General features: G+C 46.1%; 1 protein-coding gene across 4 annotated transcripts in view; it reads left to right on the forward strand.

The window, feature by feature from the left end:
• CACNA1A (calcium voltage-gated channel subunit alpha1 A) overlaps positions 1 to 27,159 on the forward strand; it is a gene marked incomplete at both ends in the record, with an annotated part of 321,342 nt that overhangs the window by 74,695 nt on the left and 219,488 nt on the right. For 2 of the 4 annotated variants that reach the window (XM_079702108.1, XM_079702110.1), the window contains one exon: positions 5,877 to 6,170. In XM_079702108.1, coding sequence (XP_079558234.1) covers positions 5,877 to 6,170 — 294 coding nt within the window. Of the gene's footprint in view, positions 1 to 5,876; positions 6,171 to 27,159 lie in introns of those variants that run through there. The other 2 variants (XM_079702111.1, XM_079702109.1) reach the window with 2 other exon arrangements.

The raw sequence follows: 27,159 nt of genomic DNA on the forward strand, positions 1-27,159 counted from the left end.
TGGGCCTAGTTGCTCCATGGCATGTGGAATCCTCCCAGACCAGGGCTCGAACCCGTGTCCCCTAGCATTGGCAGGCGGATTCCTAACCACTGCGCCACCAGAGAAGTCCCCCTACCATCATTCTTGTTTGCTTATTTTATACTAGTCGTTGTGCATGCTTACCTGCTTGATCTTAATTAATCCTTACAGCAATCTGTGGGGTAAGGAGTCATGTCTCTATTTTACATAAAAAAACTGAGGCTCAGAGAGGCTAAGCACTTTTCCAAGAGCACACAGCTAGGAAGTATTAGAGCTAGGATTTGTACCCAAGTCTGCATACAGAATTTGACTCCGTCTCATTGGTTTTGGAAATTTGCAGGGCACATACTGCTGTGCAATATTATGCTTGGAGTGACAGCCACAGTCCATCTCTGGATTCACTCTTGAGTGCCTACATCATGATTTGCAAATATCTGGATTATCAGATTTGGTTTTTGTTGTTTATACCCTCCCTCTCCCAAAGATCTTGGTACTCATTCTCAGTGGGTATCCAGACTAGAAGGCAGAGGCCAAATGTCTTTTGGCTGATCCATTCTTGCAACTCAAAATGACTGGATTAGTTGTTAATTGTTTTAGCAGCCAAATGAGTGTGATTTGCAGCTATTTATTTGGGGCATTTATTTCAGAGTTGCTAGCCCTGTTCAATTGAATATAATTCTCAGAGCCAGTATGGTAGTGATGCTGCTGATTGATAACTTAAATCTTCAGCTGGCAGATGTGTTAAAGATTAGAACCAATGGCTGAGACTGATTTCTGGAGGCCTCTTGTTAAACTGCTTCTGTCTGCAATGTTAATGAGATTCTAAATCTTTCTACCTGGTCAACATTACTAATTTGGATTAATGGTGGAAAGAGGGCAAGGAACTACCTACTGCAGTCATCTGAGGAGCCTATGAAGATTTCTTGCCCATCCATTTCCATCTGCTAGGTGATATGTAAGATTCCAATATTAGAGATTCATTCCTTTGGCTATATAAAATTTTCATTCTCTGTAAAGTGAATCCATTAGGATAATGCACCTGGGTCCCTGTCACACTTTAGGGTGCACGAGTTGAGTTCTTTCCAGAAAAGGGAAGTAGAGTAACTGAGAGGGTTGGAAGACTTTGGAAGGTTCTGAGGAAAGAGAGAGGAACTCCAGCATGTCAAACTTCAGGGTTAAGCAAGCTTTGGGAATGCCATTTGGTGAGAAGAAAGCATAGATTCTTCTGCCACCTTGACAGGGGGCATTTGGAAATATGTGTGGGTATCTTTGCTTTTCACAAGACTGGGAGTGTTACTGACCCCCAGTGGGCATATGCCAGGGGTGCTCAACAGCCCACAATGCACCAGACAGAATCAAACAGCAAAAACTGTTCCACCAAAAATGCCAACACCACCACCATTGATAACTTTAGAGAATGCCAAGATAGGGATAATAAGTTTGTCCCTTCCAGAGCAGTGATTAGCAAACCTGGATGTACCCCCACTGACTTGCTGAAGGAAAATCAGGGGAGAGGGAGGGCCCAGGAATCAGAATTTTTACAACACTTTGCAGGCGTTTCTGATATACAGCCAGCTTGTCTGCTGTCTAGGCTTGGGTTAGGGTGTCTTGGAAGGTTTTCTTTGTCTTCTGGTAAAAAGGAAGCCAGAGTTTGTTGTAGAGACTTCATGGTTAAAGTCCACAAGGAGAATTATCACAGATCACTATGACAAGTGGTGCTACTTGGGATCTACATTCAGAAGCATTACAAACATTTTCTGTTGAAGTAGAGAACACCCAGAAAACTGCACAACTTATAGGTGCACAGCTCAATGAAAACTTTCAAAATGCACAACTTTTACAAAGTGAACTCACCTGTATAATTACCACTTAAATCGAGAAGGTTCTAGAAGCCCCCCCACCTTGTGCCAATTACTCCTCTACCCTCAAGGGTGATGGCTACTTCAACTTCTGAAGCATAGATTCATTTTGCCCATTTTGAAGTTTATATAACAAAAATTACACACCATGTTCTATTGTATGCCTGGCTTCTTTGATACAAAATCGTGTTTGTGAGGTTCATCCATGCACTTGTGTGTAGCTTCTGATCATCCATTCTCATTGCTGCAGAAGGCTCTTTGTGTAAATGTTCCACAAAATATTGATCTATTCTGCTATTGATAGATATTTGGGAAGTTTCCAATTTTTAACTAGTATGAATATGATGCTGTTCACATTCCAGGGAGTGTCTTTTAGTGGACCTATGTACTCATTCCTCCTGGGCTTATACCTAGGAGTGCTGATGCTGGGTCACAGGATATTCACAGGGTCCAGCATTGGAAGAAATGACCAGTTTTCCAAAGTGTTTGTATCCAATTACCTCCACCCAACAGAGTCAGAAGTAGTTTCAGACCCATGTCAGTGACCCGGGCATGTTTTAAAATCTCTCTCAGCCTCAATGTTTTCACTTGTAAAGTGGGGCTTCTATGAAGACTTGTAGATGCTTTATCTTGGTAAGGACTTTCTCAGTGAGAGGTTACTCTTTTCTGAAAAGCTCTGTGTCTTTAGAAATCTCTGTAGGTGATGCTTATGCTATATGAAAGTCAACTGTCTTCTTGGGAAAGTCCATCATAACAAGTTACGTGTAAGTTCACTTTGCACAGTGCAGCCTTCTTATATGACTGGCTGTTTGTATCCATGAATGTGGAATTACTTCTTGATTCATATTAACTGTTATTTGCCTTTGAAATCTGAAACATCAAGTACAAAAATCATTAATATTTATTGACAGTCCTACACATCCCATTTCCTTGCAACTCTGATCACTCTTGGTTTAATCATTTTGTCCATACGTTGACAAGTTAGGAAATCTCAAAAGTGCTACAGGTAACCTGTAAAGGCTTACCCACAGGCACAGAATGGGGAATATATGTAAAGACATATCATCTTTTCTAGTATGTTTCAAATGAACTCATATACTGATGGGGGAGGGCATTAAATAGGATTCAACCAGCTAAGCCTTGAAAAAATATTTGCCTTCTTCATCCTCTTCCGCTTCCTCTCTATCACCCCTGCCTTCTAGTCAATATATTGCTTTTGCAAAAATTCAACAGTTTCTTGGTACATCCACTTTGGAAGACAGTTCGGTGACATCTTACAAACCTTAGATATGCTACCTTATGACCCAGAAATTTCACACTTAAGACTATTCCTACAGAAATGCATATTTATAGGTGTCAGGATTATTCAAGGCAGGAATGTTTAAGAGTCTCAACTGGAAACAACTTAGATGTCCATCAACAAGATAATGGATAAACAGATAGTGGCTTACTCTTTTATTGAAATACCATACAGCAGTGAAAGTGAATCAATCGCAGCGGCATGTGACAACAGCAGATGAATCTTAAAGACAATGTTTTTTTCAATTTTATTTTATTGAAGTACAGTTGGTTTACAATGTTGTGTTAATTTCTGCTGCACAGCAAAATGATTCAGTTATACACATATATACATTCTTTTTCATATTATTTTCCATTATGTTTTATCACAGGATATTGAATATAGCTCCCTGTGCTATATTCCTTGGATAAACAACAGGGATACCTTGTTGTTTATCCATTCTATATATAATTGTTTGCATCTGCTAATCCCGAACTCCCAAGCCATCCCTCTCCCACCCCTCCCCCGCCACCTTGGCAACCACGTCTGTTCTCTGTTAAAGACATAATGTTGAACCAAAGAAACCAAACATCATAGAATATATACTGACGCTTATATTCATATAAAATCCAAAAAGATGCAGAGTGGAACTGTATTGTTTAGGAATGCACAATATAGTAGTAAAAGTATAAAGAATAGCAAGGCTATTAATACCATAAAGTCAGGATGTGATTATTGCTGAGGGAAATGGGCATATGTGTGTTTCCGGGGAGCCAGCTCTGGACTCGGGTGTTAGTTCCATGAGTGCTAGTTTCACAGCAAATTCTTACACTGTACATTTATGCTTTGGGTATTTTTCTGTGTGTTTTCACTTTCACAATATAAAATGGGGAATGGGAAATAAAACTGTAGTGGCTCTGGAGAGAAGCGAACACCATGCAACATATATAAGCCAGAAGCTTTATCCAGCCGAGTAGGACCTGGTTAGTTATCCGCCCCTGGCAGTTAAGATTTGCCACCTCTGGGGTTTTTTCCGACGATGGGGGTCAATCTTTCATTCCAGCTTGCAGGGCCGATTTGAAACTTTCACAGAAGTACCACCAAACCATTCTCCCAGTTTTTAAAATTTGTCTTTTGCTAAATAGAGCAAATTTGCGTAGAGGACTCACTGCACCTCTAGACTTGAATCTCCTTCCTTTTCTACCTTTAAGTTTCTTCCTTTCTTCCTCCCTCCTTCCCCTTGCAAGGTGCTGGGAGCGTCCGGCTGTCTGCAACCGAAATGGAGCCCGCTGAAAAGCAAGGTTTCCTCCCAAGGGAGGAGGAATCTGTCGTCCCAACTTCCCCCTTGCCTCCCGACCATCCGGCTCTCCCCTCTCTCCCCCACAAAACTCCGCTGAGACAGGTCCCTTCGCGCCTCCGCGATTGGTCGCGGGCCATCATGTGCCGACACTTTGGGTGGGTCTTTCTCCCGTTAAACTCATCAATCGCTCCTCTTTGGAGCTTCGCTGGCCAGTGGTTCAGACCTTTGCGCCCATTCCCCACCCCCCACCCCTCACGGCCCCTCCGCTTACTTCCTCTTCCCCCCACCCCTCCACATCAGTCTTATTCTAGCAAAACCTAAAGGAGAAGGAAGAGGAGGCATTGGGGGGCGGGGGGAGGGGGGCGATGGACGCTAGGCATTGCAGCATCCGGGAGCAGCTATTGAGTGGCTAAGCGAACGGCGCATACCTCTCTCCCTCTCTCTCTCGGTTTTTTTTTTTTTTTCCTCCTGTTGGGAATTTTCAGGATTTCATTGCTGCAATTTAACCCCAAGATGAGGCACGGTTGAGCGAAACGCTGCGCGCACACGCACACTCACACTCCTTCGTGAGCAGAAGAGGCAGCCGCTGGTGATTCAGGAAGGAAAAAAAAAAAAAAAAAACACACACCCGGACCCTGCGGCTTCAAGACTCCTTAAAGAGCCCTTCGGAGCGTCCCCCCCCCCACCTTCTTTCCTTAATACTCTTAATTTTAATTTAATTTAATTTATTTGGCTACAGATCTTCCAGCATTTTTAAGGTCTAGGAACTCAAGCAAAACAGAAAGGGGGATTTTTTAATTTGGGGGGCTGCCTTTCCCCCACCCTCCAGCAAAGACTTGGTTTTTATTTTTTAACAAAAAATGTTTTTAATAAGCCGGGCGCACTCCTTTTGCAAGATGCCAGCCTGACCCGGACCTCGGAGGAATTTGAAGCTTCCACTGCGTCCCGGGGGGCGTCCTTTGCAAACCGTTCGAGTCTTAAAGGGGGTGTGCGGTTTTTTTTTTAACTGTTTTTTTTTTTTTTTTTTTTTCCTTCCGGAGTGGGTGGACTGGGGATTGCCTGGATTCCTTCCTCGGTTATTTTTTGCCTTGCTTTCCTCTCCCCTCCCCCCATCCCCGGCCCCCGCGCCCCGCCCCCGCACCCTCCTCCAGCCCCTCCTTCTCTGGGGTCAGCCAGAAAGATGTCCCGAGCTGCTATCCCCGGCTGGGGCCGGGCAGCCGCCTTCTGAGCCCCCGACCCGAGGCGCCGAGCCGCCGCCGCCCGATGGGCTGGGCCGTGGAGCGTCTCCGCAGTCGCAGCTCCAGCCGCCGTCTTCACAGCCCCGGCAGCATCAGCATCAGCATCGGCGGCGGCGGCGGCGGCTGCGGCGTCTTCCGCATCGTTCGCCGCAGCGTAACCCGGAGCCCTTTGCTCTTTGCAGAATGGCCCGCTTCGGAGACGAGATGCCGGCCCGCTACGGGGGAGGAGGCTCCGGGGCAGCCGCCGGGGTGGTCGTGGGCGCCGGAGGCGGGCGAGGAGCCGGGGGCAGCCGGCAGGGCGGGCAGCCCGGGGCGCAAAGGATGTACAAGCAGTCAATGGCGCAGAGAGCGCGGACCATGGCCCTGTACAACCCCATCCCCGTCCGACAGAACTGCCTCACGGTCAACCGGTCTCTATTCCTCTTCAGCGAGGACAACGTGGTGAGAAAATACGCCAAAAAGATCACCGAATGGCCATATCCTTTGCCCAAACCCCGGCAACTGCGCCTCCCCCTCCTCCCTCTCTTCCCCTCTTCCAGGCTGGGAGAGACCCGGGGGTTGATGGGAGGCGGGGGGGGGGGGTCTTCCAGGGGCTGGGAGAGGGGGCACCGGGGAGGAGTGTGGAGCATCTCTCCACCCGGAGCTGGGTTGAGGTACTGTGGAGGCTTGGGGTTGTGGGCGCCGGGGGAGTGGATTCCTCCCAAGGACTGATTTCAGAGTGAGGGCTGGGCCCTGGGGTCGTACAGGGGCCTTTAGAGCCAGTTCCGGATGGGTCAGAGTTCTCCCCGAATGAGCATAGACCAGGCCGGGGCATGAGCACTCTGACCAGGGCAGGGGAAGCATGGGGGTCCTTGGCTGGGTTTCCTTAGCCGCCCCTCGTCGGGATCCACGGTTGCCTCCAGAGCTGGAGCCCAGTCCCAGCTCTCAGGCCTCTCCACCCCTGCTTGCCCATGGTTGGGGCCTGCCCTCTCAAGGAGGGTGCCTAGGGGTTCCCAGGGCCAAGAGCCAGTGGGAGAGCATGTGGTCTTCACACTGAGGGGCCAGCACTGACCAGAATTAATATCCCGGGATGGGCTGCTGGCCAGGGAGGGATGGGGGTATTTTATCATTCCCCATGTCTGCAGGTTCCATTTCCTTCCACCCACTGATTAGGGACCTCATCATCTTTTGAGGTGTAGAAAACATCCCGTTTGCCCCATCTGGGGCCCTGACCTGGAAGACCCAGGATGGGCTACTTTAATAAGAAAGATAGGACAAGAGAAAATGAGGTGCTGGGTCCTTCCTAGGGTGCCGTGTTAGGCCTTGGGTTGGAATCTGCTTCTTCCACCCTAGAGACCCGGGAGGGGACACCAGGAGAGTCAGCATCCATGTGGACATCTTGGGCAGGTAAATGCCTTTTTTTTTTTTTTTTTTTAATTAAAGATCCAGAGGAAGAAAGTGGAGTACACATTTTCCTCTGTTGAGATGCTACCAAAATCCAGATCCCCTTGTGTTTCTTTAAATTCGTGCCTGCTTGAAATAAACCTTGAGGAGGGCTTAACATCTGTTGAGATGTAGGGAGGCAAGGATGGGTAATTAGTCGGGCTTTCTAGCAGTTACCTAAGCATGACCCAGATTCCAAGTAGGGGGACGAACCCTGCTTCCCAGGCTGACTGACCAATGTGCCGCTCCTCGGCTCGGTTCCAACTGGCTGCCCTCGGAGTAAAAACGAATGGGGCTGGTTGGGCCCATGGGCTTCACTGATGAGCCCCCATCCTTTTTGTGTATGGTTCTGACAGTTTTATACACACACACACACACACACACACACATATACTCAACAGGGCTGAGCCCCAGGTGGTCCTGGGGTTGCTTATTTGAGGAACACATTGGCTGGTGGATTCACTTTTAGCAGGGACCAGAATTGAGCAGGATTTTGACTACTGGGTCTGGAAACTGTAACAGAGGCCTCTGAGGTTTTGGAGTGTGTCTGAGCAGTCTACTTCTAGGGTGGTGAAAATTAAGAGGTTCAGCTGCTATCTTTTTGGAGGGGTGTACCCCTAATCACGATGTCATTTTGATTGGTGCCCAAGGCAGGAACCAAGTCTTTGCCTCCTAAGTTTCAACCTTGTGATGATCTGTTGAAATGCTCAGGGGTCTTGTAATCACTCTGCCTGTCTCCCCCCAATCCCTGGAGGAGTGGGGGGAGGCATGGAGAATGGCAATGTGTCAGTGTGTGCAAGATCAGATAACTCAGGGGTGTCCAGGAGGGATTCACTGGGCTAATGGGTTTCCGTGTTGAAAATGGCTTTAGATCGCCTTCTGGAGCCTGGATTTGGAGTCTACTAGGAGGAAAGGAAGAAGGTGGGAATCCTAATGTGTCCTTAGCTCACCCCGGTCCAGCCTGAATCCTGCAGATCAGAGGGCTGTTGGGGAGGGAAGGGATGGCAACAGTCCCTCGGAAGGAGGGATCTTAAAAGAGGGATGCAGGTGAACTGGGAGCACTCAGTCCTTTAGAGGTTTTTTTTGGGTTTCTTGCTCTTGGGAGCTTTGTGATGAGTTTGTGCATTTTGCTTTCTGCAGCCAGTTTTTGTTCTCTCTTTGGCCTGAGGCAGCAAACACATTATGTATCCCCACTCTCAAAGGGAAAGCTCTCCATCCCCCAATCTGTCACCAACCAGAGTCATCCAGGACTGAGCTTTCTCTGGGGGGGAGGTGATGAGAGGGGAGGGGACAGAGAGATGGGGGCTGGATAAGGGCATTTGGGCCAGTGCAAAGAAATGGAGTGTGGAAACACCGAGGAGTCAGGGTACCGGGGAGAACATGGACTTGAGTATCTAAATATTTCTGCCATTAAAAAAAAGTGTTTAAGTACTTATTTAGAACTTGCGGCCATGGCTTACGGGCCCAGCCACTCCGCGGCATGTGGGATCCTCCCGGACCAGGGAACGAACCCGTGTCCCCTGCACCGGCAGGCGGACTCTCAACCACTGTGCCACCAGGGAAGCCCTAGAACTTTAAAAATAAAGTCTAATGTATATATATACACACATGGGAAAGTACACAAGTCAAGTCCAGATTAGTTAAGTGAACATTCATGCCACTGGCACCCAGGTCAAGGAAAAGAATGTAACCAGCTCCCCAGAAAGTCCCCTCCTGCCCCCTCCCAGTTACTCCCCCGATAAGGGTTACCGCTACCCCAACTTCTGACCGCATGGGTTCATTTGGCCTCCTTTTGAGCCTCCTGTAAATGGAGTCAGAGGCTGTGTGCTTTTGTGCCGGGCTTTTTTTTTTTTTTCTCAACAATCTGTCTGTGAGATGCATCCATGTCACTGTGGGTCTTTGTTGGTTGTTCCTTCTCATCGCTGTGTGATATTTTATTGTTTGACCCTCCCACAACATGCTTCTCCATTCTACAGTTGAGGGCCATTTGAGTAATTTCCAGATTGTGCATGTCTTTGGTTGAACTTTTTGGGGAGGTGTTTCTCTTGAATTTATACCTAGGAGTGGAATTGCCACTGCCGTTCTTTGATGTGCATGTCGCGGAACATGTATTTGGAAATGGCATTTACTGAGGGTTGCAGGTGAGGGGGCAAAGCAGGTTCTTCACCGTCACGTGGAGGAGTCAGTCAGTGGCTGTTCCATGAACTTGGCTGTGTGCTCCGAGGGCCTAAGAGTGTTACGTCCAAATGCAGATTCCAGCATGGTACGCTGGTGGAGGGAGTGTGCAGCCTTGCGTTCCCCATGGTCACGGGCACTTTGCCACTGTGATTCCTTCCCCTTCTGCACCCCACTTCCCTCGGCAGCTCAAGCTTGAAGCCATCAGTGAGAATTAAGGGGTTCTCATGAATTTCATTTTTCTCCAAGTCAGAAGACCCAAATGGAAATCTTTGATGTTCAGATTTCCATTGGTGCTTTTCACTCTTGGAGGATTCCAGGCAGCAAAGCTGTCTGGATCACACACCTTGGTTCCGTGTTCTCCTCGACTGGAAGTCTGATTTAAATATGGCTGGGACGGGCTCTGATGATGGCTTCTAAAGAGCTCAAATCTGTCAGCTCAATAAGGCGCATCTGTCAACCTTCCTAGAGCCCCCACTTAATGCCGCTTGCTCCTTCTGACGCGCTACCAAGCGCCAATGTGAATGTCATCTTCCCCCAGTCCTGCTGATGCCAGCAGATCTTGCGCTGAGCGTGGTGTAGGAATTTGGGCCGCGGACTCAGGTCTGTGTTATCACGCTCCTTCTCCTGAAGTGCTTGCAGGATTCCAGGCTTTCATACCCTTGTTTTCAGGACTCTTAACAAGAAACCCAGAGTCTCATCACATCAGGTAACCCACGGACACTGGCTGATTGGCACTCACCCCCTTGTTGTTGTTTATTTTTAATCAAAGACTCTCTAAAGAGGAATATTCTGCATGGGAAGCAGAGGGAGCCCTGGGAGAAGTTGGAGCATATTATCAGAGTCTTGGCCCACCCTGAAAAGTAGCTTGTGCTAGAAGGGCAGGAGAGAATGACTGTATAATTCTTCTACTAGATCAGCGTGGCAGGTACTTCCAGAGGGCAAAACTCTGGGAAGTAGGAATTAGCATGGTTTTTTTCCCTTGGGTTTTTTTCCCCCCTGCAAAGGTGCGATTCCTCCTCCACAATCCCCAAATCTAAAAAGCTCTGAAAACTGAAAGATCAGCTCATTTAGGGGTTAAAAAATTACCTTGAACTGACCCAAATTTATATGCTTAATTTACAGTCTTAAATTTATCCCACTTGGCGTGCATTTTGGTGTATTTCACTGAGGAAACAGTAGATATGCTTGATTATGGGGTGCTGCTACAGTAGATATGCTTGATTATGGGGTGCTGCTCCCGCAGACCCAGTGGGAGTGTTACGTGTACATTGTAGCACTTTCCAAACTTTCCTGAGTGTGAGGATTGCCTTGTTAAAACGATGATTCTGGTCCAGCAGATTTGGGGTGGGGTCTGGGATTCTGCTTTTCCAACAAGCCTCTAAGGATTGCCCAAGCTGCTAGTCCATGAGTTACACTTGGAGTATCCAGGTCACATCATCGATGCATCCTGTTATCTTTTTTTTCTTTTTCTCAAAGACCGGGTTTATTGCGGTATAAATTACTTCCAGCAAAATTCACCCTTTTAAGCGTAAAGTTCTCAGAGTTTGACAAATGCATGCAGGCATGTAGCCACCACCCAAATCAAAATGGGGAACAGTTCCATTACCCCACAATATCCCCCAGTGACCCTTTGAGTCAGCACCCCCCTACCCAAGTGCCTTGCAAGCAATGATCATTTCTAGGAGGTCGTATAAATAGAATCATATCGTATGTAGTCTTTGGATTCTGGCTTCTTTCGTGCAGCCTTTGAGATCCATTCATGTTGCTGTGTGTATCAGTAGCTCATTCTTTTGAGTGCTGAGTAATATTCTCTGGGATGCCTGGACTGGAGACTGTTCATCCATTTCCCAGGAGATTTGGGGTGTTTCCAGGTTGGGCGATTATGAATAGAGCTGCTGTAAACATTGGTGGATGGATTTTAGTGGGAACTTTGGGAACGTACATTTTATTTCTCTTGGGGAAATAAATACCCAGGAGTAGGATTGCTGGGTTATGTGGTAAGTATGTGTTTATAAGAGACCGCCAAACTGTTTTCCAAAAATGGTTGTGCCATTTTACATTCCCATCCCTGTGATCCCTTTAAAAACACCAAGTTCTAAGCTCCAGAGCACGTCTGGCCTTGAGGGTTTAGCGTAAAGGATTGTGGATGTGTAGAAAGTAGAGGAAGTGGTAGCCTTAAGTGCCAGTCAGAGAAATGAGAAAGGGTGAGGATGTCATTTGTAGCTCTGTTCCTGCCCTGGTTTGAGGTCTAGCAAGGGAGGGGGGTCTCCAGTGTGGGAGAAGGGGGTCTCTGGTTGGGGGGTGCTTTGGTCCTGCCACTCAGCAGTAAAAAGCAAGCTCCCCGAGGCCATAAGACCTATATCCATCATGCTACTCACCACTGCCACCCCATCACGCCTGGCACACAGTAGGCACTCCATTAATGTTTGTCCAGTGAGTGACAAAAGTGCTTCTCTTCACTCAGTTGCCAAATCTTCGAGATCTGATTCACCTCTGTACCCATGTCTTAGCTTTTCAGTGGGTTTTAGGTGTGGATCTTGGAGTGACAGGAGGGGTGTGTGTGCATGACGGTGTCAGACCAAAGGAGGTCTCTGAAATGTTAGTGCTTGAGAAACTGGGGAGCAGTGGCTCCTTGAGAGTGGAGTCTTACTTCAGGGGATTTTGGGGGACATCTGTTGGGTACTTGGGGATCATGTACCCCCCCATTGCCTCCCCAGTAGCAAGCACACAACATGCACTCCTTCAACAATGGAAGACACCACCAGGAAGGTGGATTCAATCCAGAGATGGTCAGGACCCTAAAGCCCCTCAGTTAGTACATTTCTGGGGATGCTAAGCCAGCTCCTCAGGAGGGATCCAGGAGGTGCTGTGAAATACGACAGGGAGGCGAGGGAAAGCACCCTGAACTTTGGGTCAGCCAGGCCCAGGTTCGAATGGCTCACACTAGCCAGGCTGCCTTGGGCATCAGAGCCTCAGTTTCCTCATGTACATGATGAGGATGTTGCTTCTGATAGCACGTTCCTCGGAGGACTCTGGAGGAGGTCACGTGGGGTCACGCATGAGAAATGCTCAGCACGGTGTCCGGCATGGAGAAAGCTCCAAAACGCATGAACCATAATATTGGAGAGTACTTTTTGCTCGTTATGTTCTTTTTTGGAAACTTTGACTAGAAACCGGGCTCTCTGGGTAGGAGTGGGAGCAAAGGGCCCCTCTGTTGACTGGCCAGTTTGGATTTATTAATCTGAGCGTGGCACTCTTGTTTGTTTTTTTTTTTTTAAACATTCACAGAATATTTTTTAAATTAATTAATTTATTTTTTATATTTATTTTTGGCTGTGTTGGGTCTTCGTTTCTGTGCGAGGGCTTTCTCCAGTTGCGGCGAGCGGGGGCCACTCTTCATTGCGGTGCGCGGGCCTCTCACTGTCGCGGCCTCTCCCGTTGCGGAGCACAGGCTCCGGACGCGCAGGCTCAGTAGTTGTGGCTCACGGGCCCAGTCGCTCCGCGGCATGTGGGATCTTCCCGGGCCGGGGCACGAACCCGCGTCCCCTGCATTGGCAGGCGAATTCTTAACCACTGCGCCACCAGGGAAGCCCCACTCTTGTTTTTTTAATTGAAATATTTGATTTACAATGTTGTCTTAGTTTCAGGTATACAGCGAAGTGGTTCAGTTATACATATACACATATATATTCTTTTCTTCAGAGTCTTTTCCCTTATAGGTTATTATAAACTATTGAGTAGAGTTCCCTGTGCTATGCAGTAGGTCCTTGTTGCTTATCTATTTTATATACAGTCGTGTGTGTATGTGAATCCCAACCTCCTAATTTATCCCTCCCCCCCTTTCCCCGTTGGTAACCCATTTGCATTCTCTTTTCTCTCTGGAGGCTTTAAGGGAGGAAAAATGTATGCCCACTTGACCTATTTTTCTGTTCTCTTCGGTATGAGATAAAATTGTCTTCCTCTCCCTTGATCCCTTCCTCTGTGGGTGACAAGGTAAGGGAGTTTTAAAATGTATAATTAAGCTTCCCTGCCCACTGCCCCCCCCTCCCCCGCCATCTCCTTCTTCTGAGCCAAAGGGTCCAGCCCAGGATGGAGGCTGCAGGCCTAGGACAGCTGCTGTGGCCGCCCCAGGTGACTCCTGAGAGCTTAACAATAGAACCCTGCTCAGCTTTGGGGTTAGAATGCATCCCCCTCTTCCCCCAGTTTCTGTCTTTCTTCTTTCTCCCCTCTCCCTCACTTCCTGGGAGAATAGAGAAGGCAAGGAGGGATCCAGGTGGGTGGGCTCAGCAACTTATGTTTCAAAAACCACTGGGCTGGGCTTCCCTGGTGGTGCAGTGGGTGAGAATCTGCCTGCTAATGCAGGGGACACGGGTTCGAGCCCTGGTCTGGGAGGATCCCACATGCCGCGGAGCAACTAGGCCCGTGAGCCACAACTACTGAGCCTGCGCGTCTGGAGCCTGTGCTCTGCAACAAGAGAGGCCACGATAGTGATGAGGCCCGATGAACAGTGGCCCCCACTTGCCACAACTGGAGAAAGCCCTCGCACAGAAACGAAGACGCAACACAGCAAAAATAAAATAAATTAATTAATAAACTCCTACCCCCAACATCTTCTAAAAAAAAAAAAAAAAAACCACTGGGCTTTAGTCCTTGTCTGGATAGGGTGACCAGATGTCCCAGTTTGCCTGGGACTGTCCTGGTTTTAGCATCTTGAAAAATCCAGCAGTTCTGGGCAAACAAGGAAGTTGGTGACCCTACTGGTGAGTTCTTAACACTCCAGAGATGAAGGGAGCCAGAGATGGTGCCAATGCGCAGGAAAGGAGAAGATAGGTAGCTTTTTCCCTCTGAAAAGCTGAGACTTTATCTTGGAATGAATTGTGCTTTTGGAAGCTGCTTATTTAAGGCAGCTAATGCGAGAGAGATCCCGGCTCTGAAGCGCGAAATTCCAGAGTTAAATACGGATCAAGTTTTGTCGTCTCTCTTGGGTCAGAAGCGGCTTTATCTTCTTTTCAGCCTGGGAGCATTTTTGGGTCTTCCTTTAAGGTGTTCCCTGCTCAGGTTGGACCTGGAACTTGGGATTAGCAGCCCTCCCCCCATAACACTATTTAGGAGGCTCGCCCCCCACCTCCCGGGAACAATGAGGGAAACTCAGTTTCGTCACCCACCTGCCAGTAAATAATAATCACACTGTTCTGTTCTCATTTTAAGCCTGTGCGTAAAATATTATATAATTTAAAACCAATTTTAAAAGTATTTTTATAAAGTGGCATTTGCAGGAGGGCTAAGTCTGATCTTAAGAATAAATGGACATATTCGTCTTAAATGAGACATTGGTATAGACCTAGAACTTGCTCTGTGTGGGGTTACACAGTTTCTGACCTGCCATATTCTTTTATCTCATCGATCTTTATTACTTCCTTTATTAAGAATAATGGGCATGGGCACCTCTGCTGACCTTTACTTTCTGCTATGAAATGTTTGTGGCGTCCATGGAGGGATGTGCTTGTGTGAGCAATAGCACCAGGGGTGGAGGCTAAAAGGAGGAGAAGAGGTGAGGAGGGGAAGTAATATAGGGCGGAGATGAAGCAAAAGGCTTGGGGGACAGGTGACCCTGGTTGCAAATCTCAGCTCTAGCTCCCAGTAGCTGTGCCTCAGTCTCCTCATCTGTAAAATGGGCATAGTAGTCCTCCATCCAGGGAATTGGAGGATGAAAAGATACTGAAAGCATGTGGTGTATATGATCACTCTGTAAAAGTGTAAGAATGGGGGCAAAAAAAGTATCAGAATGGACAGACTGTATACTCCCATGTGGCAAGGGCTGGGTCGGTTGTGGTCACCACTCTGGCCCCATGCTTGGCACCTACAGTGGCTGAATATATCATTGTGGGGTGTTTTCTTTCACCTCAGGTTAACAGCCAATTGCTTCAATCCTGTTCTGAGTTTACAACACACTCTCAATATCGTCTCTCCTTTTACTTATTTTTCCTTATTTATTTTACTACTATATGGAAACACTGGTAGGCCCGCCACCAAAGTCAAGAACTAGAACAGTGGTCCTCAAAGTGTGGTCCCCAGCCCGGCAGGGTCAACATCACCTGCTCTAGGGCAGAGATGCTTACACTTGGGCGTGCACCAGTATCCCCTGGAGGGCTGTTGAAACACTGGTAGCTGGGCTTCGTCCCCCAGAGTTTCTGATTCAGGGGGTTTAGGGTGGAACCTAAGAATCTGCATTTCTAGCAAGTTCCCAGATGCAGCTGATGCTGCTGGTTTGGGGAGAACCCTGAACTAGAACATGATCAATAACTTACTTCTACCTGTAGCCTCCAACCCTGCCTTTGCTTCCTGCCCCTCCCCCACTTCACTCCCCCAAAGGCAACCCAACCACTCACTCTTGGATTGTGTGTGTCTTATTCTCTTTCTTTCTTTCTTTTTAAAAAAGCTTTATCACATATTTAAATATGCCTTAACTCTGTAAGTTTCACTTTCGTGGTTTCTGAGCTTTTCAGCCTTCTGGAACTTGCACTGGCTTTTTTTGCACTCAACTGTATATTTCTAAGATTCATCTCTCTTATTTGAGTATAGCTGTAGGTTATTTATTTTTCTCTGTATAATATTGTATTCTGTCATGATACAACAATTTATCCACTTTCCTGGGTGATGGACGTTTGGGATGTTTCCAGGTTTCTTGTTTTTTGCTATTATGTACGGTGCTGCAGTACTGAATAAATAACTTTTGAATGAATGAATTCAGGTGTTAATTTTAGTCTGTGTACTTGGGAATGTCGCTTCAGCTAGAATCAGCTGAGATTCATCAGCATTTCTGGAACACCAGCCATCTGACAGGCACTGGCTAAGCCATTTCACAGTCTACCCATTATTCTCTCTAAGGGCTGGGTCAGCCAGGCAGCCCCTGTTCTTCCTTGTCTTCTGAAAGTCAGCCTGTGTTTTAGGCATTGGCAATTGCTACAGTACTAGAGAAGCAGCAGGGCTGAGTTGAGAGCATGGACTCCGGAGCCAGGGGGCTGGGATTCAAATCCCAACTCTGCTAGTCACCAGCCGTGTGACCTTGCTCAAGTCATTTAGGCGTTCTCTGCCTCAGTTTCCCAGTTTGTCCACTGGGATTCTAATAGCACCTATCTTGAGAGATTAAATTAGTTAATACATGTTATGCTTAGAAAATAGTGCCTGGAGCTTAGCACTATATATGTCTATATGTAAATGGATAGATTGATGTATCAGCGGATACATGGATGGATCAATGGGAGAGAAGAAGAAAGGATGGGCTTATTCAGGTGACCCCTCTGACCCAGTGCTTGGAATAGTATGTGACACATAGTAGGTTCTACATAGTATTAGTTATTATTATTCTGCCTTTTCTTGCCAAGGCTCTCAACTCCCTTGATCTCTGTTATTCTCTGGCATCTATCTTGTCAACCCATTCTCCTGGATGATTAACTAAACCACCATCGCTCCAATGTATAATCCAAGGGGAAAACAATCACAGGGTCATGTTGATTGTAGATACTAGAATTCCATGATTCCAAGGCCCAGGCAAAATTTTCCTCATCTCAGAAATCCTTGTCTATATTTCTAATCAACTTCCTCTCCCATTCTCTACATCCCACCGCCGGGTTCTCTCCAGTGCCAGACTCTTTCCAGTCTGCCCACAGCTCCCCCTTCCTCTAACCATACCCTACTTTCTAGCCTTGCTTTAGGAGCACCATCTTTGAAGACATCAAAGACTTCAAACCAGTGAGAATAGGCCGGCTTCTGTGCAGTTCTAACAAGGACTTGGAGCATTTGGGTCTTGCATGAATTGGAATAGTCAGACATGTTTGTGGATTCGAGTTATTTTTGGAAGAGTTGTTAGAATGTAAAATTTTAACAGTTTGGCCTGTTCCTAATCACAGTGGAGTCTTTTAAGTTAAGGATCATCAATGGATATTTGTGGTTTAGAGAAGAGAAGTATCTCCTGCAGTTAGTGTTGAATGCGTGGGTGGATGGAAAGATCTGTGGATGGTTGGACAGATGGACAAATAGGTGAATAATCTAGGTGGGATGAAGGAAGGCAGGATGGATAGATGAGAGAAAGAAAAGATGGACATATTGGATGGATGGGTGATTGGGTAGGTTATAGGTGGGTGGATAAGTGTTGATTGGTGGGTGACTAGATGAGTGGTGGATGGATGGATGATGAAAGAAAGAAAAGATGGATGGGTGAACACATGAGTGGATGAGTAGATGGCAGATGACTGACTGGACTGGATTGACAGGTAAAAAGATGGATGGGTGGATGAATGGATGGATGGATGGATGTTAGATATAAGGGTGTATGGAAGGGCGGGTGTCCATTTCTGGGTCTCTCTGATATTTGGTGTTCTTATTGGCTTGGGAATGACCAAGTCCCTTCACTTACCACCCTCAGTGTCAGGTGAATCTTGCATGCTTTGTGAAAAGCAATAAGATGTATGCTTGGGGCTTCCCTGGTGGCGCAGCGGTTGAGAGTCCGCCTGCCGATGCAGGGGACGTGGGTTCGTGCCCCGGTCTGGGAAGATCCCACATGCTGCGGAGCGGCTGGGCCCGTGAGCCACGGCTGCTGAGCCTGCGCGCCCGGAGCCTGTGCTCCGCAACGGGAGAGGCCACAACAGTGAGAGGCCCGCCTACCGCAAAAAAAAAAAAAAAAAAAAAAAAAAAAAAAAGATGTATGCTTATGTCTTACTCTCTACTTAGAAAGCTCCTTGAGGGTAGGGAACAGTGATTTACCTTCCTCTCATCCCCCACCAGTTCCCACACTGTATCATGCATGAGTGTTTGTTAATTGAGTAGTGATGAGGAAAATAAACAGTGTTCTTTACAAAGACTATTAAAATTCTGGAAACACTCTGGTTTTGTTTATTTCAGCACTGAGACTAAAAGTGGAATTCCTTGGATTTTTGCTTCATTGGTGAAGAGTGGTGGGCTAGTGGAATATCACTCTTCCAAGTAGGTTGGGTAAATGTCCCAGATGCTTACTCACTGCCAGAGATAGCAGATTACAGATGTACTAGGTTCTACAAGGCCCCTCATTATCTAGTCCCTGTTTTGTCTTTGATCTCATCTCTTCTGTTCTCTACCACTTCCACTCTGTCTCAGCCCCACTGGCCTTTTTTGCCCACAGCTAGCTTATTTGCATCTGTAGGCATCTGTGCTGGCTCTTCCCTCTACTTGCATCACTGTTTCTCCAGGTCTCCCCATGGCTGAGTCCTTCTCTTCATTTAGGTCTCAGCCCAAAAGTCACATCCTCCAAGAGGCCTATCCTCTTCATTTGTTGAACACCTGAAATACAAAGAAGAACATAAAATATATGTATACTCTCCTATCCAAAGAGAATCTCTGGTGACATTTTTTCTTTTTAATTTTGTTTATTTTTGGCTGCGTTGGGTCTTCATTGCTGCACACAGCTTTCTCTAGTTGCGGCAAGTGGGACTACTCTTCTTTGCGGTGCACAGGCTTCTCATTGCGGTGGCTTCTCTTGTTGCGGAGCATGGGCTCTAGGTGTGTGGGCTTCAATAGTGGTGGCTCGCAGGCTCAGTAGTTGTGGCACACAGGCTTAGTTGCTCCATGGTGTGTGGAATCTTCCCGGACCAGGGATTGAACCCATGTCCCCTGCATTGGCAGGCAGATTCTTAACCACTGAGCCACCAGGGAAGTCCCTGGTGACATTTTATGGTTACATTCCATACATTTTTATGGATATAAGCTTTTCTGAACACATTTCCATGCCACTAGATATCCTTGGACAACAACATCTGGGCTACCATGTATAGTTGTACAGAGTACACACTGCACAAGGGTATTGTATCTCATAGGCGTCATAGAGCTGAACATTTATTATTTCAATTTCTCAGATGATGAGAGCTTCAGTTTCTTGTTCTAGCAAAATGAAGATATTATGACAATTTTTTGACAGATGGACCTAACAACTTGAAAAAGGGGAGTCATTTAAATTCACACAGTGGTGCTGTATGGGTTGGCAGCAACCCCAGAAAAGACTGTTGTTAATATCTGATGACATTCCACTTTATGGATATATCATACTTCTTGTAATCATCCCCAGTTGTTTGTTTTGCTTGTAAACAACAGTGCTACAAACATCTTTGTGCATAAATCTCTGTCCAAGGTGCTGATTATTTTCAAAATAAAATTCTGGTCTAGAGATGTCACTCAAGTCTTAAAACTGTTGCCACCACTTTCCTTGAATATGTAAAAGAGATTTTGAGACCAAGTGACTTGAAATTTGGGAAGCTGAGGAGGAGTATGGAAAGAACAGTTGATTGGTTTGGAATTTTTCCTGGGCTGCATGTAAAACAGTGCTTTTGAACTGGGGGTGATTTTTGCCTTCCAGGGGACTTTTGGTGATGTCTGGAGATACTTTTGGTTGTCACGAATGTGGAGGGTGGGGTGCTACTGGTACTTAGCAGGTAGAAGCCACGGATGTGCTGAGCATCCTAAAATGCACAGGGCAGCACCCTCATCCCACCCCCAGTAAACAACTATCCAACCCAAGATGTCAATATTGTTGAAATGAGAAATCCTGATGTAAAAGATATCACGGATTCCTTGGAGGAGAGTGGGTGGATTTAGAGTTTGGGGGTTACTTAAATTTTACTTACAGTTTCTCTTCCTATCTGGGTGTCTAAGCCAGCTTTCTCTGAACTTTAGATCCCACACTATCAGCAACAGGCTTGCTACTGACAGATTCGTTGATGTAAATATAGATGAGTATATAGAAGGAAATCTCAGCTGGAAAATGTTGGAATGAAAGCTGCTGCAACCTCCCTTTCTCCCTCCTTCTCCTTCTGTTGCCCAGTTTTTAAATCGTGTCTCACTTTCTTTGGGCTCCTGGCATGGTGAGTACTGCTGGTAGAGACAGTGGTTCTCTGTTCCTTTAGTCCCCACACCCAAGGTTGGCCTTGGGCATGTCCAGGGCACCACTGAGACAGATTAGCTTAGAGATGTGAAGGGGGAAAGGAGTGCATTCTGATAAATTCATTCATTCATAAATGTTAACTGAGCACCTACTATGTGCCAGGTGAGTGAGGGGAGAGGAGGGCAGGAAGGTGACAAGGGTAGATTGTTTGGGCCACAGTGAAGATTTTTACACCAAAGGAAATGGCATCATCATTCCCATTTTCCACCTGGCACACCTCTACTTTGTTTTCTATAAGAAAATAGGGCCCTTTGTGTCTACACAATGTTTTGAGGGCTGCTGTTTTTCCTCCAATACTAGCTACACTGCAGTGAATTCCGCTGTGTTGATGTCTTTACACACGTCTGTGACTGTTTCCTTAGGACTGATTCCTGGAGGTGGCACAGCTGTCAGATGTCAGGCTTTGGGGCCAGGCTGCAAGGAACAGTTAGTCTGTGCCTTTTCAAACTCCAAGGTCCCATTTCTCTGATTATGTGGCCCAATTAGATTGCCCTTGATTTTATATCTTCACGAATCAGGTAAGTGAAAAGTGGAATCCATTGTGGTGCAATGTGCATTTCTTCAGTTCCCAAAGATGCAGAGCATTTTTCAAATCCATACGGGCTGTCTGTATTTCCTTCATGATGTCCCTGGTCACACCCTTGGCTCTGTTTTCTCTAGGGACATTCTTCATAGATATCTTTCGGGGAGGTTGCACCAGGTTCTATAGACACTGAGGGGTTCTGTGGCTCTGTGTTGGGTTCGAAGCAGTATAGTGGTTAAGAGGGAGGGCTGTAGAACCAGACTACCTGGGTTCAAATCCCAGCTCTGTTTCTTTCCAGCTGCATCATCTTGGGCAAGTCACTTCACCTCCCGGCCCTCAGTTTCCTCATCTGTAAAATGGGCATAAAATGAGCTCCTGCCTCGTGGGGTTGTTATAAGGCTCAAGCAGCACTTAGAACAGTGCCTGGCACACAGTGGGTCATGAATAAGAATTTGCCCTCATTATTGTTATGGGCCAGGCATTAGCTTCCTCTCTCCTCCATACAATAGTGTGTGTGTTTCTGTGTGCCTCTGTTGGTGCACCTTTTATTTCAGGGTGCAATAGCCATCACGTGATTAAGAGTAAGCTCTCCAAGAATTAGTGCCAGCCGTGGCTCTTCTAACTGACCAAACAGGATCTCCCACGCTCTCCCCCCCGCCCAAAAAAAAGCAACTGGACCATTTTTCACATTCACGTTGGGTTTCCTTTCCTTGGCCCCTGTGCTTGTTCATGTCTGGGATTTCACTAGAGCTCCAGTAAAGATGAAGTGTCATATCCCAGGAGAAAATGGAAACTGGCTGCCTTTTCAAATCTAGTTAGTAGCTCCTCTTTATGGAGAGCTTATGAGCCCTCAGGCTCTTTGATTTCATCTTAATATCAGTCCCAAGGGCTCAGTGGGTTTATTTTTGCCCCCATTTGACAGATGTTCACACTGAGGCTCAGAGAGTAAGGTCACTTGCCAAGGTCACACATGTATCATATGGAGAAACTTCATGGGACAGGTAATGGCATGGCAGGAACAAAGGCCCAGAGGGGCAGATGCTCAGGTCCTGCCTGGGAGAACATCTGTGCTCCAGAGAGGTTGGCATGCCTATGGGAAGAGATGGTACAAAGGAATAGTTAAGGGACAGAGTGAAGGGACACTGAGGTCAGCCAGTACTAGGTTCCTCTCTGACAGCGATGTTGCCTTTGGGAAGTTACTTAACTTCAGTGATCCTCCATTTCTTCATCTTTACAATGGGCAGAATAATATTTTCCACCCAGAGATGCTGTAAGGATGAAATCAATGGTGAATGACAAACATCAGGCTCGGCACAGAGTAAACGCTCGACAGGTAGCTGAAGCTCTTTGTTTTCTCCTTAGTACAGGCACTGGGACACAAACACAAACAGACAGACACAGACCCCTGCCCTGGTGTGGCTAACATTCTAGCTGGGGAGACAGACCAAGGACCGGTTAAAGGATACAGCTGGTGTGGTTAAGTGCTGTGGTGCAAAAATAAAGCCGGGATAGGAGATACAACAGGGTGGTGAAGACAGAGGTTATTGGTGCTGAGAAGCTGAGCTAGGAGGAGACCTGGGGAGAGGTGTGGGCTTGAGTTGGGTCACTCTGGGGAAGCACAGAAGTGAAGAGGCTGGAGGTCTCTTTCATAGAGGACTCTGTCTAGAGAGTGAAAGGGGTAGGTTGGGGAGACCCAAGGTAGGGCTGCTGAAGGGAACCGGTGAAGTTTCCAAGCAGGTTAGCGATGCTAAAAGAAAAAAAAAAAAAAAAAAAAAAAGGAAGAATGGAGAAGAACCAACTTCCTTGCTTCTCAAGATGTCTTCTCATCCTTTATCCCTTTGGGTCACTTAAAGACATAAGCAAAGGGACCGAGCTCAGGGCTATTTTCAAGACTCTAGGTTATTTATTAAAGTTCGAGGATATCATTTTTTCTAACCTGTTGGATGTCTTGTGCCTTTCTTCCCTGGGAGGTTGTCTAGACCTGCTATGCCCAGTAAGGTAGCCACTAGCCACACATGGCTGTTTCCATTTAAGAATTCTCTAAAATTAAATAAACTGAAAAAGTCACTTCCCTTAGTTGCAGCAGCCACATTTCAGATGCTCAGTTGCCACATGTGGCTAGTAACCATTGTACTGGACCATACAGATTAGTACATTCCATCATGGCAAGTTCTATGGGACTTGCTGCTGCAGAACCTTCCAGCAGCAGCAGCATCTCCTGGAGGGAGCTTGTTGGAAATGCAGAATCTCCATCCCTCATCCCAGACCTGCTCAGTACCAATCTGTATTTCAACAACACCCCCGCCCCCCAGGTAAGGTTGGCTGTACTTGGAATCTACCTGAAAGTTTTTAAAATGCTGATGCCCCGGGAATTCCCTGGTGGCCTAGTGGTTAAGATTCCAGGCTTTCACTGCCATGGCCAGGGTTCAATCCTAGGTCAGGGAACTGAGATCCCACAAGCTACGTAGTGTGGCCAAAAAGCAAAACAAAATGCTGATGCCCCAAGCCTCACCCCACAGATGCTGGTGAGATTGGTCCAGGGCTGTCCCTGGGTATGGGGACTTTTGAAAACTCCCCAGTTTTCAGACTTCAATCCTAAGATTCAGCTAGAATTGGCAGAGAGGACCGAGTAGTTAAGAACACTCGGAAAGCGGGTGAACTGGAGTTGGAGCTGTGTGACCTAGGACAAGCCACTTACCCTCTCTGAGCCTCAAATTCCCTCTCTGTAAAACCAGGAACCTGATGACACCTCCCTCCCAGGACTGTGGGTGTAAATGATGTGACGGTTCAGAGTGCTAAGCAGGGGGCCTGGGATGTGGATAGTAAGCACTTCCTGCATAAATGTTACTTTTAAGAAATGAAATCAGCAGCCTTAGAGCTAACAGCTGGAGTAGAGGAAACAAAACTCTATTTTTTAATGGGTTTTTTCTTTTTAAAAAAGATTGAGGTAAAATCCATTTAACATTAACCATCAACCATTTTATCTTAAAATTTTTTATTTTATGTTGGAGTATAGTTGATTAACAATGTTGTGTTAGTTTCAGGTGTACAGCAAAGTAATTCAGTTATACATATACATGTATCTATTCTTTCTCAAATGGTCTACATCAACCATTTTAAAGTGTACAGTTCAGTGACATTTAGTACATTCACAATGTTGTACATCTGTCACCTCTATCTAGTTCTAAGACATTTTCATCACCCCAAAAGGAAACCCCATACCATTAAGCAGTCACTCCCCATCATCCCCTTCCTTCCCCTGGTTGCTAGTCTGCATTCTGTCTTTGTGGATTTACCTATTCTGGTTTTAGATTTTTTAAGTGTCCTGCCCCTGGCGCCATCACCTCTCGGCATCCCAAGAGAGACTAGGAAAAGGCCCAGCTCTTTTTATCTCTGGGTCTTTCCACCTCTGGGATGAGGGCTGCCCCCACCAGTGTCCCCCTCCGGCACCCTGGGCTTCACCCGTCAGCCACAGTTAATCCCAGCAGCAGGCCCCGTGTTCTGCTCTCCTGAGGTTGCCACAAATGAGAGGTTTCATCTCAGCTGGGTTTCTCCTAGTTAAATATTTAATAAATAAGACCTACAACTTGTGATGCTGAGAGTGTTTGATAGTGAAATTAATGAGGGGGAGAGAGTCCCAGGCAGCCCACAGGTCCATCCATGCCTGAGCCTGGCCATGGGCACCCTGGTGGCACAGACCTGGGCAGGCATCTGGGTCACCACACTGAGCCATGCCATCCTGCGTCCCCTGGCTGTGGCCTCCCTCTCTAGCACTATGTCTGGCACAGAGTAACCACATGATACATATACGTTAAAAGCGAGATTGTGTGTGTGTTTGTGTGTATGTGTAGAGGAGATGGAGGAGAAAAAGGCAAGAGAGAGAGAGATGAGGGAGAAAGAAAATGGAGAGAGAGGGAGGAAGAGATGGAAGGGGAAAGAAAAAGATCTGGAAGGATCTGGAGGGAGGCAAGGAAGACAGTGATGGGGGAGGGGGAGAGACACAGAGAAAGATGAAGAGAGAGGGAGATGGAGGGAGAGAGGAGGAGAAAGAGGGAAAATACAGAGAAAGAAAAAAGGAACAGAAAGAAGAAAGAGAATATCATTTCCAGTATCTTTTCCCCTGCTCATTATCCTTGACAATCTTTCCCCCCCACTTATCCCCCCGTCTCTCCACTTCTCATTTCCTTACTCACGCCTTCTTGCCAGGCCCTCATCCCTTTTCATTTCCTGTGTCTCTGTTATCTTTTAATTTTCTGTCTCAATGTTTGTCCCCTTTCTCTTTCTCTTCATAAACCATCCCTTGGCGTATGTGCCTTATTCTTTCCTAGTCAGTCTTTAGCCGAAGACTGTGTGTGTGTGTGTGTGTGTGTGTGTGTGTGTGTGTATTGGGGGGAGTGAGGGAGAAAACAAACCTAGAAAAGAGTGTAGGAACATAAATGAACGTTTTAAAAACCACGTTATGATACAAATGAACTTATTTACAAAACAGAAGTAAACTCACAGACATAGAGAGCAAATTTATGGTTACCAAAGGGGAAGGGGGGGATAAATTAGGCATTTGGGGTTAACAGATACACACTACTGTATATAAAGAGATAAACAACAAGGCCCTACTGTATAGCACAGGGAACTATATTTAATATAACCTATAGTGGAAAAGAGTCTGAGAAGGAATAGGTATATATTTATATGTATAACAGAATCAATTTGCTGTATACCTGAAACTAACACAACATTGTAAATCAACTATACTTCAATTAAAAAAAAATACCTTTCATCCAGGTCAAGGGCCAGAACATGGCCATCTCCTCAGATTCTCCCATATGCCCATCCCCCATCGCAACCTCCATCACAATCCCCCATCACAACCCCTCCCAGATGAACCACTATTGAGGATTTTATGGGAATCCTTAGCTTGCTTTTCTTTGTGGTTTTACCACCTAGGTATGCAATATAGTTCAATGTTTCGTGGTTTTGAACTTTATAAATTTAAGATTATGTGATATGAATTATTTTGTATTTTGCCTCATTGGCTCACAATTACATTGGTAAGATCCATTCTTAGTATGGTCGCCGCGGCTCCTTCGTGGTCATATTTGTTCACTGATGATGAACATGTGAGTCTGTTCTCTTTTGGCTGCTGAAAATAAGCAACGTTGCTAGTTGTTATGGGTTTTGCTGCACGTGTGCAGGAGTCTCTTAAAGGTACATGCCTCGATGCAAAAGTGCTGGATATTAAGATTAGTGCGTCTTCAATTTGACTAAATGCTGCCAAACTGTTCTTGCAAAGTGTTTGTGCTAATTTACACTCCTGCCAACAGTAGCTGAGCATTCAAGTGGCTCCATATCCTTACCAACACTTGGTGGCTTTTTAACTGCAACCTTTCTGGTGGATGTGTGGCGATTTCTCATGGTGATTTGAGTTTGTGTTACCTGATTACAAAAATGGGTAAACATATTTTAATACGTTTATCGGCTGTTCAAGTTTCTTCTTTTATGAAATGCCTCTTCATGCCCTGTTCACTTTTTTTTTAATTGGGTTGTTTGATTTTTTTTTTCTTCCTATTGATCTGTAGGTGATCCTTATGTATTCTGGAAACTGGTCCTTCATCATTATATGCTGTGCAATATCTTCTCTTAGCTTGTCTTTTGATCTTTTTTATGACATCTTTTGGTCAATAGCAGTTCTTAATTTTATTGTGGTTGAATTTAGAAATCTTTTCCTTTACAGTTTGTGGGTTTTGCATCTTATTTAATAAAATTGTTTCTACCCTGAGGTCATATTGTTTCTAAAATTTCTACAGTTTTGCTCATTGTATGTCTTTGATCAGCATGAAATTGATTCTTGTGTATAGTGTGAGGTAGGGGTCTGATTTCCTTTTTATTCCATAAGAGTTGTCCCAACACCATTTATTAAAAAGTCCATCCTTGCCTCAATGATCTGCAAGACAACCTCTCTGACTGTTTAACTTTTACCTCTTTTGGTCTTGTCTGTTTTCATGCTCAGCCAGTCAAACCATACGTATTTATTGAGTGCCAACTATATACAAGGTACTGGCTTACAATGATGAACACAGCAGATGTAGTCAGTGCTTTTGTGGAGCTTACAGTGTGGCAAGGATGACAGGTAAATAGCTATGGCCACTTAAGTTACAGTTATAAATGCTGTAAGGTTTTAGGAAGGACAAATCCGGCTTGCTCTGAGAGGAACACATAAAACAACCTCCCCCAGGACTTCCTTGGTGGTCCAGTGGTTAAGACTCTGTGCTCCCAATGCAGGGGGCCCAGGTTTGATCCCTGGTCCAGGAACTAGATCCTGCATGCCGCAACTAAAAGATCCTGCATGCCGCAACTAAAGATCCTGCATGCTGCA

Source organism: Hyperoodon ampullatus (genome assembly GCF_949752795.1).
Source record: "Hyperoodon ampullatus genome assembly, chromosome: 4".
Lineage (NCBI taxonomy): Eukaryota > Metazoa > Chordata > Mammalia > Artiodactyla > Ziphiidae > Hyperoodon > Hyperoodon ampullatus.